The 14478-nt window shown below is 46.7% G+C and overlaps 1 protein-coding gene across 2 annotated transcripts in view; it reads left to right on the top strand.

Annotated features, from left to right (window-relative positions):
• The window catches only part of RAI14 (retinoic acid induced 14), a 221298-nt gene extending 207912 nt beyond the window's left edge, over positions 1 to 13386 (top strand). For both annotated transcript variants that reach the window (XM_068250364.1, XM_068250356.1), the window contains 3 exons: positions 1304 to 1453; positions 5432 to 5497; positions 5962 to 13386. In XM_068250364.1, the coding sequence (XP_068106465.1) occupies positions 1304 to 1453; positions 5432 to 5497; positions 5962 to 6039 (294 nt within the window). In that variant the 3' untranslated portion in view covers positions 6040 to 13386. The remainder of the gene's footprint in view (positions 1 to 1303; positions 1454 to 5431; positions 5498 to 5961) is intronic.
• Positions 13387 to 14478: the final 1092 nt, after the last annotated feature.

Genomic DNA, 14478 nt, shown 5'->3' with positions numbered 1-14478 from the left:
GAGTATACTATTTAAGGGGATACTATTTGGGGGCTCGGTGTCCTGATGAAGCACTCCATTGAGAGAGTGTGAAACAGCTGTCAACCTCTATACATGCTTGCTCTCTCTCCATGCTGCTGTGCCTGGTTTTGCTGTATGGATTTTTTTAACTGGAGGTGCCCAGCCGCTTTTTTCTACTTGCTTTGCCTTGATGTACTTTCCTTGGGCTTTGAGCACTCCGGTGATGCTGGATTAGCTGGCCCTGTGCACCATCCCCCTCTTCTACAGTTTGGCTTACCCTCTAAAAATACAATTTATTTGGTATCAGATACTTACCCAGCTAGAGGCTTCCCATATCCTCCTTCAGACCACGTTGGGCACTGGAACCCCCTGGCATTTCATGGTTGCACTCCCGTCCGTGAAGTGTAGCTGCACTGCGCAGGATGCCTTGCGCCTGTGCAGTAGCATTGAACTCACTCCGCCTAGCAGAAAAAGCCAAGGATGATCGGCTCCATGCTACTGTGCAGGCGCAAGGCGTCCGTTCACAGACCCTGTGCCCAGCTTACCCCTGTAATGTCTGATTGCGCTGCCCGGAAGCTCCCTTCCACACTGAGTAGCGCGCATGCTCAGTGTGACGTTAATGATGCTGCTGGAAGTAAAATACTAAATATCTCCGCTTCCACACATCATACACTCCTCAAATTTTCAGGATAGGGAGGGGACCCACAGAACGACCTATATGCCAAATTGCAGCCCCCGAGCCCCGCTGGTTCAGGAGATAGATTACAGAAACCTATCTCGGGAACCAGCGGGCCTCGGGGGCTGCAATTTGGCATAGAGGTCGTTCTGGGGGTCCCCTCCCTACCTTGAAAATTTGAGGAGTGTATGATGTGTGGAAGCGGAGATATTTAGTATTTTACCTCCAGCAGCATCATTCTATAGGAACTGTGGCCGCACAGTCTCCTACTGCGCATGCCGGGCAGCGCAAATCCACAGGCAGCGTAATCAGACACAACACCGGCATACCGTACATACATTATACGGATGCTGTTGTCCATATTCCATAGTCTTCTTCCTGTTTGGTCACAGAGTGCTGTTCATAGAGTGGTACACAGCTGCAAACTAGGCTTCATACATCAACATCATTGATGGGTGGTGTGAGAGGTAATGCATGACACCTTTCCTGAATACACTCTGTGGGCCCGGTGATTTTTTTTTAAGCATGGAAAAACATTTTAAAGTTTTGGTTAATCCATTTCCACACTTTCAGTTGTAAATTGCAATGAATGGAATAAAGCACTGATGATGACCCATCCTCTTACAGATCAGCGAGCTGAACAAGGAGGTGAGTAAGCTGAAGGAAGCACTGAACAGCCTATCCCAGCTATCCTTCACCACAAGCACTCCCAAGAGGCAGACCCAGCAACTGGAAGCACTACAGCAGCAGGTCAAACAGCTGCAGAACCAGCTGGTGGTAAGTACATCTTTCCAACCTGAGCTTACATTACTTCCATGGTTTTCTGAAAAGTAAATAAGACTCAAAACCATTTCATCTGGCTTTGAAAACACTGCTGATAAGTTTTTAGTATTGGAAAGGTCAAAAAGGCATTATTTCTGTTTTATTTGCAGCTGAATGAAGCAGATTTTACATCAGACTGTCATGACTACTGTTTAGAATTTAGTCTTGAATATGAAGCCCTTAAACTGAAAATAATAACATGATAATCAGTTCTGCATCACTAAAGTTCTGTTTAGCATTAGTTATTTTCAGTTCAGATTTGCTTTAACCTTCCTGGCGGTAAGCCCGAACTGAGCTCGGGCTATGCCGCCGGAAGGCACCGCTCAGGCCCCGCTGGGCCGATTTGCATAATTTTTTTTTTGCTGCACGCAGCTAGCACTGTGCTAGCTGCGTGCAGTGCCCGATCGCCGCCGCCGATCCGCCGCTATCCGTCGCGCCGCAGCCGCCCCCCCCCCCCCCAGACCCCGTGCGCTGCCTGGCCAATCAGTGCCAGGCAGCTCTATGGGGTGGATCGGAATCCCCTTTGACGTCACGACGTCGGTGACGTCATCCCGCCCCGTCGCCATGGTGACGGGGGAAGCCCTCCAGGAGATCCCGTTCTTTGAACGGGATCGCCGATCGCCGGAGGCGATCAGAGGGGCTGGGGGGATGCCGCTGAGCAGCGGCTATCATGTAGCGAGACTTTGGCTCGCTACATGAAAAAAAAAAAAAAAGATTTGCTGCCCCCTGGCGATTTTTTAGAAAACCGCCAGGAGGGTTAAAGTTACGATAAAGAAAGGTTGAGATAAGCCTATGCTGAACAGTCTTGTCTGTTTTTATTTAACTTTTAAAATGATTTGTCCATGGCTGTCAGGACATCAGCTGGCTATTCTTGTTCTCGGTCATTGCTAACACTTGTAGCCTGTAGATTCGAAGCATGTTTTGCAGCAGATGCAGCCTCCCCGCCAAGCTAACCTTGACCATTGACACGAGTCATGTGATACCCAGAACAGTGTAGTTCATGCTTTGGTAGGTCAAACTGCAACAGCCAGACCCTCCCAATGAGTGCAGTCTGTCTATTTATTGCCAGTCACCAGGGATATGCCCCTCCCCATGACATGGGGGGAGGAGTCTGGTTCAAACCACTGTGGAGGGTAGGAAGGATGAGGCGTGCAAAGAGACTGCAGGCTGTCAGCAGGGAGGAGCTTACCACCTGTAAGGTGCATTACCCACATATTTTGTGAATTCTTTAGGCCCGGTTCACACTGGCAATAAAAAACGTGTGGATCGTAATGGATGTGAACAGATCCAATGATAAAATATGGATCCATTCACATTCGTCCGTTTGAAAGGATCCTTTCTGCATGCTCCACTGAATGGACCACAAGTTTGGTGCTGCATCGATTTTTACGGACAGCGGAACAGAAAAGGACGCTGAAGCACTGCATTGGGGACTATGAGGCCACATCAGCAAAATCCACTTTGGTGATGGGGGTCTGGGGGAGATATGGGGAAACGGAACTGAACGGGAACAAAATGAAAATGGATCTGTTCAAATGGAAATCGGATTCATTTTCGCGGATCCGTTTACCACTTAAAGAGGAACTGTAACCAGGAATTGTACTTCATCCCAATCCCAATCAGTACCTTTTCTCAAACGAACATCAGGGGACTCTGTATGGCTGCTTTTGTGGTGAAACCCCTCCCACAGTGTGATGGCAGCACCCTGGTACTGACATCACACTGTGGGAGCCTTGTTGCATTGTGGGAAATAACTGCTGTTTCCAACTGCCAAAAAAGCAGCATCTCCTTCCACAGACGTCACCTGCCAGCAGTAAAGATGTCACCATGTGATACATTTCAGAATGTAAATTAGGGAAAGGAAAGATTTTACAATGGGCAAACACTGACTAAAACATTTATAAATAATAATTGTAAAATCTAAGCATCTTTTTTCATTATGTTATTTTCACTGCAGTTCCTCTTTAAAGGATACATCCGAGCACTGAAAAATAAAACAAATCCACTTACCTCGGGCTTCCTCCAGCCCCTGCCAAACGTCCTGTGCCCACGCCGCAGCTCTGCTCCCCGCGGGTGGCCCAGGGTCCCCTCCGGTGCAAGATGCCCACTGCGCCTTCGTGAGCGGCTCTCAGAGTCACGCTGACGTCATCCATCCTGTGACTGGCAAGGTGAGCACCTGACAAGGTCGGCATATGCACCGGAGGGAACGGGAGCCACCGGAGCTGCGGCGAGGGGCTGGAGGAAGCCCCAGATAAGTGGATTTTTTATTTTTCAGGTGCTCGGACCTTCCCTTTAAGTGTCAGTGTGAATTCACAATTTCTTATGGTTGCCTCAGTATTACATTCAGTAGTAACCATATTGGTGAACGAGGGCTGTAACAGAAGCAGAAGTATGAATTCCCCAGCCATCCCTGATGACCAGCTACTTACGCAATTTGTTACGACAGAACATAAATAAAGTTCATAGTGTCACTGTTGATTGTACTCTATGTGGACTAATAAGAATATATTAGGTGCAATATATTTGTTAGGCTCTTTTTATAGCTGCTGACTCCATGTCTGCATTCCTAGAACGGTCTCTGGTGATGGACAATTTCCCAGACACAAAACATGACTGTATGTTTAGCATAAAGGATCAGTCTCCCGGAATCATGTGTTTCCGCAGATGCTACAGGGTCAGGGGCTCACACTGTGGGTTGCATAACGCCCCTGCTACAACGCTGGTAAACACATTACTTTCATAGCATGAAGAATTGCTATGCAGCATGCTTTCTTCAGTACGCTATCCAGATACACAATGCAAATAGCGCTAGAATAACTTGGTCCATTATCAGAAAAACAGGTACCCCACAGGGTTTGTGCTGCGCTTAAAGAGAAACTCCAGTGAAAATAATGTAATAAAAAAAGTGCTTCATTTTTACAATAATTATGTATAAATGATTTAGTCATTGTTTGCTCATTGTAAAATCTTTCCTCTCCCTGATTTACATTCTGACACATGGTGACATTTTTACTGCTGGCAGGTGATGTCACTGGTAGGAGATGTTGCTTGCTTTTTGTAAACAGCTGCTCTTTCCCACAATGCAACACGGCTCCCACAGTGTGATGTCAGATCCACAGTGGGAGGGGTTTCACCACAATATCAGCCCTGATGATCTGTTTGTGAAAAGGAAAAGATTTCTCAAGGGGATATCAGCTACTGATTGGGATGAAGTTCAGTTCTTGGTTTAACCTTTCCCTGTTACCGATAGATTACTGTCCTGTGTGCATAAGTTCACTTCCAATGGAGCGCACTGTTCATAGATCATCCAAAGTCAGTTGCAAGTCTGTATAACAGCTGCACTCACTTCCCAACGTCTTCCTTTAATCCACTGTGTCGGAGTACCCACTGGAAAAACACCTTCGGGGAAAATATAAACCACACATAGTATAGCCTGTTGTTACATGTACTATTCAGCACCCTTTTGTGACTGGCATGCTCCTTCACCAGCAACCATTGTGCAACATAGAGGGAGGAAGTCCACCACCTGCAGTCTCAGGCATCCCCCCTTTATGCCCCTGCTCACCATAAAGTTGCTCTTTCAAGGAGCCAAACATCCGCCACCAGGGCTTTCTCAAACTGATATCTCTGTTGGGAACTCAAGAGAAGACTACCATGTGTAAAATCGCTTAATTTATCAGGGACTCATCAGGAAGTCATCCCTGATGAGTCATTGTGATGATGAAACCGGTAGGGCATAGCCAGGGATATACGCGCTGAGCCAGCACGGGGGCAGGACGAGCGATCCGCTGAGGATCCACCAAGGCAAAGAGATTTTAATTTAATTATTAAATTAAGCGATTAAGGTTTGGAAGAAGAAAGCTATTCAGTCAGTTTAGCTGTAACTGCCGACATGCAATTTTATTTCAAAAAATGTATTTTGCTTCCCTCTAGGAGACCAAGAAGCAACACCAGGAGATTGTGTCCGTTTACAGAATGCACTTGCTGTATGCAGTTCAGGTGAGAGGAGTCACAAGCCATGACATTTTTTACAACGTATTTTAATCTATAAACTTTCTTCCTTTTTGAACTTGGACAGATATCAGTGCTAGTGGGTGTGTCTAATTACAATGGTAGTTGGTGCTCTCTGGGTTTTTTTTTCCCCATGCTTGCCAGCAGTAAAGATGCTGACCTGCAGGTTCATGGTGGATAGAACAAGATGAAAGAATTACATGGAGAATATCAATCATTTATTGATCTATCTTATATTTTTAACTTCTCACTTTGCAATATAGTGATTTATTCTTCCCCTACTACTATCTTTCAGTAGAGTTCCTCTTTAGGAATATCCACAGTGATAGGTCAGGCTCAGTTCTGAGGGTGGAGCTCGACAGTGAACACCCACAAAATCAAAACATTTTGCTGTTGCTTTAACTATCGAATAACCTTCCTCTATCATAGCTTTTGTTCTTATCTCTCCGCAGGGCCAAATGGATGAAGACGTTCAGAAAATGCTAAAACAGATCCTGTCCATGTGTAAGAACCAGTCGCAGAAGATCTGACTGTGACATCACAGGACAACCCCTCGCTACAACACTGCCTCCTAGTATTACCTAGAGATCTCCTGTCTATGCTGGATACCAGAGCAATCAGTTCTTCTGTATCAGAAAATTATGTATTTTATATTTTTTGATAAGGACCCAGCGTTTCCGATCAGCATTTATTGGGGACTGTTAGCACGCTTATAGGACACTCGACCAGGAATTCCTTCAAGTAGAGACATGCAATGACATGCTGCTTTGTCTTGAGTTAGTATTCTCATTTTGTAGCAGTTATATGGAATGCATTGTGGGCATATTCGTGAGAGTTACTGGCTGATACATTTCTGTAACCACTGGCAACCAATCAGTGGCACACCTACAAACTGGCACCCATAGCAGTGGCACACCTACAAACTGGCACCCATAGCAGGGGCAAACCCAGGATTTTTAAGGGAGGGGGGGGGGGGATTCATGAAAGGTCTCCTTCAGCCATGCACAATACAGTATAATAATATGGTAGGACATCATGCTGGGTACACATAATGCAATTTCCCGTCCGACAACGGGATCAATCAGGAGCAGTCTGGATGCAGATAATAATGAGGACAGCCGACATTGCTAATGAAGGGAAAAGTGAAGCATTTACACAGCAGGGCACAGGGCTGTGCTCATACCTGACTCTGTTCCCCAGAGCTTCTCCATGCTATGTACACACATTGCTACTCCATGCTCTGTACAAACACTGCTACTCCATGCTCTGTACACACACTGCTGCTCCATGCTCTGTACACACACTACTGTTCCATGCTCTGTACACACACTGCTGCTCCATGCTCTATACACACTGCTGCTCCATTCAAAGTCAACAGTAGCAGGGAAAGAAAGGGGGCTGTGCTGTAAGCTGGCCCACTTAAGCATTGACAGCTTCCTCTGTACCATGTGGATATGAGTGGGCATGGCAGTGTACACTCTCATGCAGTGTAAAGTAGGCTGCTGTGACATCCTTTTTCAGCAGAGAGAAACAAGTACTGTAAGGAATATGAAGACTGTCGTCTTTTTTGCCCTTTAAGAGTGCCACTTGGCCGACTGTCATGCTGAACTTAAAGCAAACCACACACAAAAAAAAAAAAAAAAACTCGCTGTCCCTTGGTTTTATCTTGACTATGTTCTTCACATCTAAACATTACAATACAGTCTCGGTTATCCGGCACTGACAGCGATCAGCTGATGCTGGATAAGTATGCTTTCTGGTATGTAAGTATGCTTGAGACTGCTTGAGAATGTTAAAAATAGGCCTAGCTAATATAGTACTATAACCCACTCTATATACATACTATGAGCTCTGTATGAACTGTTAAAATAATGTAATTAAAAGTATATTAACTTTAGGGGAGCTGTGGAACCCAATCTAAGCACAGCAGAGCACACAAACTGTCTAAGAAGTTGGCCTTTACCACTGTGAGTACCGATTTGTACTGGTTGGTTGAGACTGCTGGTTAAGTGAGTTCCGTATAACCAGGACTCTGCTGTATATTTAATGTTAGCACAATCATCTTTCATGGTGCTGCACAGAGTACACTATAGACAGTTATGGGGATCACAATGACTTACCTGCACAGTACAATTGGAAAATTGTTAAAAAAAAACTTACTACACAATGAATGCATGGCATCATATTATCCAGCAATACATGTTCACGTGACAGGGCAAGTAGAGAAGAGACAAGCAACACTAGGGGGAAGAACCTGTCCTTGCAAGCTTACAATCTAGAGGGGAGTGGTGAGGAAATGTAGGGAAAGGTGAGGCAAAAAGTCTTGACATCTAATGCTTTTGTGGATATGTATCTGAAGAGGATTGGCAGATTGCATGTTTGTGTGAAAATTGGCATTCTAAGGGTGCGCTTAAAGGTTTCAAGGCTCTGATTATGGCAAATGTATAGTGGAAAAGAGATCCATAGGACGCATGATGCTCTTGAGAAGTCCTGAATTTGATGAGTGGGTCATAAGAGGTGAATGAGGTGGAGGATAGCGAGGTTTTAGGTGCAGAGTGAAGGTTAGGGCTTGGATGGTATCTGGAAATTAGTAAGGAAAGGTAAGAAGAAAACAATGTAAGGGAAGCTTAGTAGGTGAGATTATAAGTTATAATGGAGTTGTCAGTGTTATGGGTAACCAGTGTAAGTACTGGCAAACCAGGGTCACATGAGAGGAGCGGGAGGAGAGGCAGATCAGATGAGTAGCAGGATTCAGTGCTGGGCCGCATGAGAGGAGCAGAAGGAGAGGTGGATCAGATGAGTAGCAGGATTCAGTGCGGTGCCGCATGAGAGGAGCTGGAGGAGAGGGGAATCACATGAGTAGTAGGATTCAGTGCAGGGCTGCATGAGAGGAGCAGGAGGAGAGAATCAGATGAGTAGCAGAATTCAGTGCGGGGCCGCATGAGAGGAGCAGAAGGAGAGGTGGATGAGATGAGTAGCAGGATTCAGTGCGGAGCCTCATGTGAGGAGCGGGAGGAGAGGATCAGATGAATAGCAGGATTCAGTGCAGGGCCGCATTAGATGAGCAGGAGAGGATCAGATGAGTAGCAGGATTCAGTGCGGAGCCGCATTAGAGGAGCAGGAGAGGCGAATCAGATGAGTAGCAGGATTCAGTGCGGTGCCGCATGTGAGGAGTGGGAGGAGAGGGTCAGATGAATAGCAGGATTCAGTGCGGAGCCGCATTAGAGGAGCAGGAGAGGCGAATCAGATGAGTAGCAGGATTCAGTGCGGAGCCGCATTAGAGGAGCAGAAGGAGAGGATCAGATGAGTAGCAGGATTCAGTGCGAAGCCGCATGAGAGGAGCGGGAGGAGAGGATCAGATGAGTAGCAGGATTCAGTGCAGGGCTGCATGAGAAGAGTGGGAGGAGAGGATCAGATGAGTAGCAGGATTCAGTGCAGGGCTGCATGAGAGGAGCGGGAGGAGAGGATCAGATGAGTAGCAGGTTTCAGTGCAGGGCTGCATGAGAGGAGCGGGAGGAGAGGATCAGATGAGTAGCAGGATTCAGTGCAGGGCTGCATGAGAGGAGTGGGAGGAGAGGATCAGATGAGTAGCAGGATTCAGTGCGGAGCCGCATTAGAGGAGCAGAAGGAGAGGATCAGATGAGTAGCAGGATTCAGTGCGGAGCCGCATGAGAGGAGCGGGAGGAGAGGATCAGATGAGTAGCAGGATTCAGTGCAGGGCTGCATGAGAAGAGTGGGAGGAGAGGATCAGATGAGTAGCAGGATTCAGTGCAGGGCTGCATGAGAGGAGCGGGAGGAGAGGATCAGATGAGTAGCAGTATTCAGTGCGGGGTCGCATGAGAGGAGCGGGAGGAGAGGATCAGATGAGTAGCAGGATTCAGTGCAGGGCTGCATGAGAGGAGTGGGAGGAGAGGATCAGATGAGTAGCAGGATTTAGTGCAGGGCTGCATGAGAAGAGTGGGAGGAGAGGATCAGATGAGTAGCAGGATTCAGTGCAGGGCTGCATGAGAGGAGCGGGAGGAGAGGATCAGATGAGTAGCAGGATTCAGTGCGGGGCCGCATGAGAGGAGCGGGAGGAGAGGATCAGATGAGTAGCAGGATTCAGTGCAGGGCTGCATGAGAGGAGTGGGAGGAGAGGATCAGATGAGTAGCAGGGTTCAGTGCGGAGCCGCATGAGAGGAGCTGGAGGAGAGGATCAGATGAGTAGCAGGATTCAGTGCGGGGCCGCATGAGAGGAGCGGGAGGAGAGGATCAGATGAGTAGCAGGATTCAGTGCGGGGCCGCATGAGAGGAGCTGGAGGTGAGGATCAGATGAGTAGCAGGATTCAGTGCGGGGCCGCATGAGAGGAGCGGGAGGAGAGGCGGATCAGATGAGTAGCAGGATTCAGTGCAGGGCTGCATGAGAGGAGCGGGAGGAGAGGATCAGATGAGTAGCAGGATTCAGTGCAGGGCTGCATGAGAGGAGCGGGAGGAGAGGATCAGATGAGTAGCAGGATTCAGTGCGGAGCCGCATTAGAGGAGCAGAAGGAGAGGATCAGATGAGTAGCAGGATTCAGTGCAGGGCTGCATGAGAAGAGTGGGAGGAGAGGATCAGATGAGTAGCAGGATTCAGTGCAGGGCTGCATGAGAGGCGCGGGCGGAGAGGATCGGATGAGTAGCAGGATTCAGTGCAGGGCTGCATGAGAAGAGTGGGAGGAGAGGATCAGATGAGTAGCAGGATTCAGTGCAGGGCTGCATGAGAGGAGCGGGAGGAGAGGATCAGATGAGTAGCAGGATTCAGTGCAGGGCTGCATGAGAGGAGCGGGAGGAGAGGATCAGATGAGTAGCAGGATTCAGTGCTGGGCTGCATGAGAGGAGCGGGAGGAGAGGATCAGATGAGTAGCAGGATTCAGTGCGGAGCCGCGTTAGAGGAGCAGAAGGAGAGGATCAGATGAGTAGCAGGATTCAGTGCAGGGCTGCATGAGAAGAGTGGGAGGAGAGGATCAGATGAGTAGCAGGATTCAGTGCAGGGCTGCATGAGAGGCGCGGGCGGAGAGGATCAGATGAGTAGCAGGATTCAGTGCAGGGCTGCATGAGAGGAGCGGGAGGAGAGGATCAGATGAGTAGCAGGATTCAGTGCAGGGCTGCATGAGAGGAGCGGGAGGAGAGGATCAGATGAGTAGCAGGACTCAGTGCAGGGCTGCATGAGAGGCGCGGGCGGAGAGGATCAGATGAGTAGCAGGATTCAGTGCGGGGCCGCATGAGAGGAGCGGGAGGAGAGGATCAAATGAGTAGCAGGATTCAGTGCGGGGCAGCATTGGAGGAGCAAAAGGAGAGGTGGATCAGATGAGTAGCAGGATTCAGTAGAGATTACTGACAGGCCATATGTTACATTAGTTGGGATGGGAAATGATGAGGCCATACACAAGCATTATAGTAACCTCTTGTGTGAGGAAAGTGGTATATTCCAGGTATCTGCAGAATGTGCTGTCTGTTTCATTGGGGGATATATTTGTGCTTTCTGCACATTAATGCACTTGAAACAAAAAGAAAAACCGAGAGCCCAATATAGTGCAGTAAGTCTAACAATTGTTGGCGAAATAATTAACAAATGTGGATATACTCACAAACACGGGTTACCACATAGGCAACCACTTGAACTGCAGGTGGGGAGTATTAGAACCTGACCCCACTCAGGTTTAAGAAGTCGCTCTCTGTAGATAGAAAGAAGGGGACAGTCCCCTCCACCCAAGGTGGACTATATACTGTGCAAATTTGGACAGAGGCGCCAGGCAGGTTAAAATGATCTAAAAACAACTAAAAAGGAGGAGTACAGGTGGACTTACCTCCTGAAATGATGGACAATCAAGATTGTTCAAATCGCAAATAACAATTTATTTTGGCACTCCGCAACGCGTTTCGCAGGTATAACCCGCTTCATCAGGCAAGGAGTGCAAGCTCAAAAAGGTCCAATAGTGGCAATGCGCCTCTGTAAAGGCGCATTGTACTCCACCTGTACTCCTCCTTTTTAGTTGTTTTTAGATCATTTTAACCTGCCTGGCGCCTCTGTCCAAATTTCTGCACATTAAGAAAATGACATTTTCAGTGTAACTAATGCCAGGCACACACCATGCAAATTCCCGTCTATCTGATAGATGGGTAGAATCAATCATTTCCGAAAGGTCAGATCTGATTTTTGATCTTTTTTTTTTATTAATTTTATATAGAAGTGATTAGAAAATCGACCAGAAATCAGATTGGACCTGTCGGAAATAATCAATTCCATCTATCTGACAGGAAATTGCATAGTGTGTACCAGGCATAATATATGACACTTTCTTTAGATACTAAAGAGTTCTCTGTCACTCTCAGCTGAACTGTTTGCACAGGGTAAGGACAAGCGGTCAGATGGCATTGTTGACATTCACAGCACTTCACTGTAGGAGTCAGAAAGTAATTATCTTCTGAAAATGGCTTCAGATGTGCAAACACAAAGTATGTGTGAAATTGACGAAGGCGCTGTGCGCCGAAACGCGTCATGACGTCACACGCTTACTGACCCAGCCACGCCCACTCCCCAGCGAAACGGAGCGAAACGGAGCCCAGGACATCGGAATCCGCGCTGCTGGCCACAGCGCGTCATCCTCCACCACTGAGGGAAGCGGCTGGCATTCCGCTGACATGCGATTTTAACTCCTATGTTTGTGAGTAGAACTTTTATGTGTCAATAAAATACCCTGAAAACGTTTAATGCACTATGGCGCGCTCTATTCTTTCTTAGTTGTTTTGCCAATCACCCTATCTGGAGCGCTGCAGTGTGGAAACTTTAAAGGGGAACCATCTGTGACAGTGTGACCTCTCGGCTGGAGCGCAGGATAACTTCGTGTGTTTATGTGTGAAATTGTCTTTGTAAAGGTGCGTACACACGTCCAACTTTACCCCTGGTTGTCGTTTGGATCAGTTGTTTGAACGACTTGTCAGGCATCACGTACACACGTCCAAACAAAGCGTCCAACAAACTAATTTACATGTCGTCTGACAGACTGGACATCGTCCAACTCTCTTAGTCCAACTCTCGACCAACTCTCTTTGACTCATTAGTTGGTCAAACTACCGCTGGTCGCTTGTACACACGTATAGACCTGACAGTCATTTGAACGACAGTTGGTCCAACTGATCCACCAAGCGGATCGGGCAAACAGGCTGTTGTCAGTCGCTCTGCTCACATACACACATCTAACTTGTAGTTCAAACAACAAGTTGGGCGGAAAATCAGGACATGTGTACGTACTTTAAGAGGAACTCACTCTAATACGGGGAATACACCATGCAATTTCCCGTCAGATAGACGGGTGGATAGATCACTTCCGACAGATTTTAACTATTTTTGATTTTGTTTTTCTAGTCACTTCTATACAAATCGATCATAAAAACGATCAGAAATCAGATCGGACCTGTCGTAAATGATCTATCGACCCATCTCGCATTGTGTATTCCCAGCATAAGCATCTTCTACAAGATGGCAGCATGACAACGATATGATTGGAGCATTGATGGCATCCACACGGTCTGCTAAGGGATTTTATGGCCTATTTTAGAGCTCCCATATAACACACGAGTACTGCTGACTGCTGTACTGCATAATAAATTCTGAAACAGAGTTGGATTGGTTGCTAGCGGTTACAGATGCTATGTGTGCCCGTTTTCCCATATGTCCCTAGTTGTAGCCTGTATCCAGGACCGCCTGTAACCCACTATGACTATACCAAGACCATACTAGATAAGGGCTAGCCACTTAGTTTTATTATGCAGTAATATTATTATTATTATTATTATTATTATTATGAATTGTTACTTTAAAATATTTTATATTAAAAATGTAGTTTTTGATTATTGTACATGTTTGTCCTCTGTCATTTTCTGCTGTGGAGTACACTATTATTTAAATTTTAATGCAGTGTTTACCAGTATATCTTAATTATGACCTAAGAAATTTTTAAAGGGAACTTGAAGTGAGAGGGATATGGAGGCTGCCATATTTTTTTTTTTTTAAACAATACTGGCCTGGCAGTGCTGCTGATCCTCTGCCTCTAATACTGTTAGCAATAGACTCTGAACAAGCATGCAGCAGATCAGGTCTGACAAGATTAGCTGCATGCTTGTTTCTGGTGTGATTCAGACACTACTGCAGCCAAATGGATCAGTAGGACTGCCGGGCAACTGGTATTGTTTAAAAGGAAATAAATATGGCATCCTCCATGTCATTCTCAATTCAAGCTTGCTTTAAAGAGACACTGAAGCAAAAAAAAAAAAATTATGATATAATAAATTGGTTGTGTAGTACGGATAATTACTAGAACATTAGTAGCAAAGAAAATATTCTCATTTTTATTTTCAGTTATATAGTTTGTTTTTTTTAACATTGCATCATTCTCTAATATTTGCAGTTTACACACTACTCAGCATTATAAATGATTTTACGGAGCAGGCTAAGTTTCACTTACCTGAGGCTTCCTCCAGCCCGGGGCAGCCGTCCTGTGCCCCCGCCGCTGCTCCTGCGTCTCCCGGTCCTCTTCGCCGGCGGAGCCGACCTTGCTAGGTCGAGTTCCGGGTCGGCCTCTTCTGCGTGGTCCGGCCAACGTCATCTGGACGCTACTGCGCAGTAGCGTCCAGATGACGTCGGCCAGACCATCCAGGGCATGAAGCTCCCATTTCATCACATCCCAAAGATGCTCTATTGGGTTGAGATCTGGTGACTGTGGGGTTATTTTAGTACAGTGAACTCATTGTCCTGTTCAAGAAACCAATTTGAAATGATTCGAGCTTTGTGACATGGTGCATTATCTTGCTGGAAGTAGCCATCAGAGGATGGGTACATGGTGGTCATGAAGGGATGGACATGGTCATGAACAATGTTCAGGTAGCCCGTGGCATTTAAACAATGCCTAATGGGCACTAAGCGGCCTAAAACATCTCCCACACCATTACAC

This window comes from Hyperolius riggenbachi, chromosome 1, assembly GCF_040937935.1.
Source record: "Hyperolius riggenbachi isolate aHypRig1 chromosome 1, aHypRig1.pri, whole genome shotgun sequence".
Taxonomy (NCBI): Eukaryota; Metazoa; Chordata; class Amphibia; order Anura; family Hyperoliidae; genus Hyperolius; species Hyperolius riggenbachi.
This window is presented reverse-complemented; position numbering and strand designations above follow the sequence as displayed.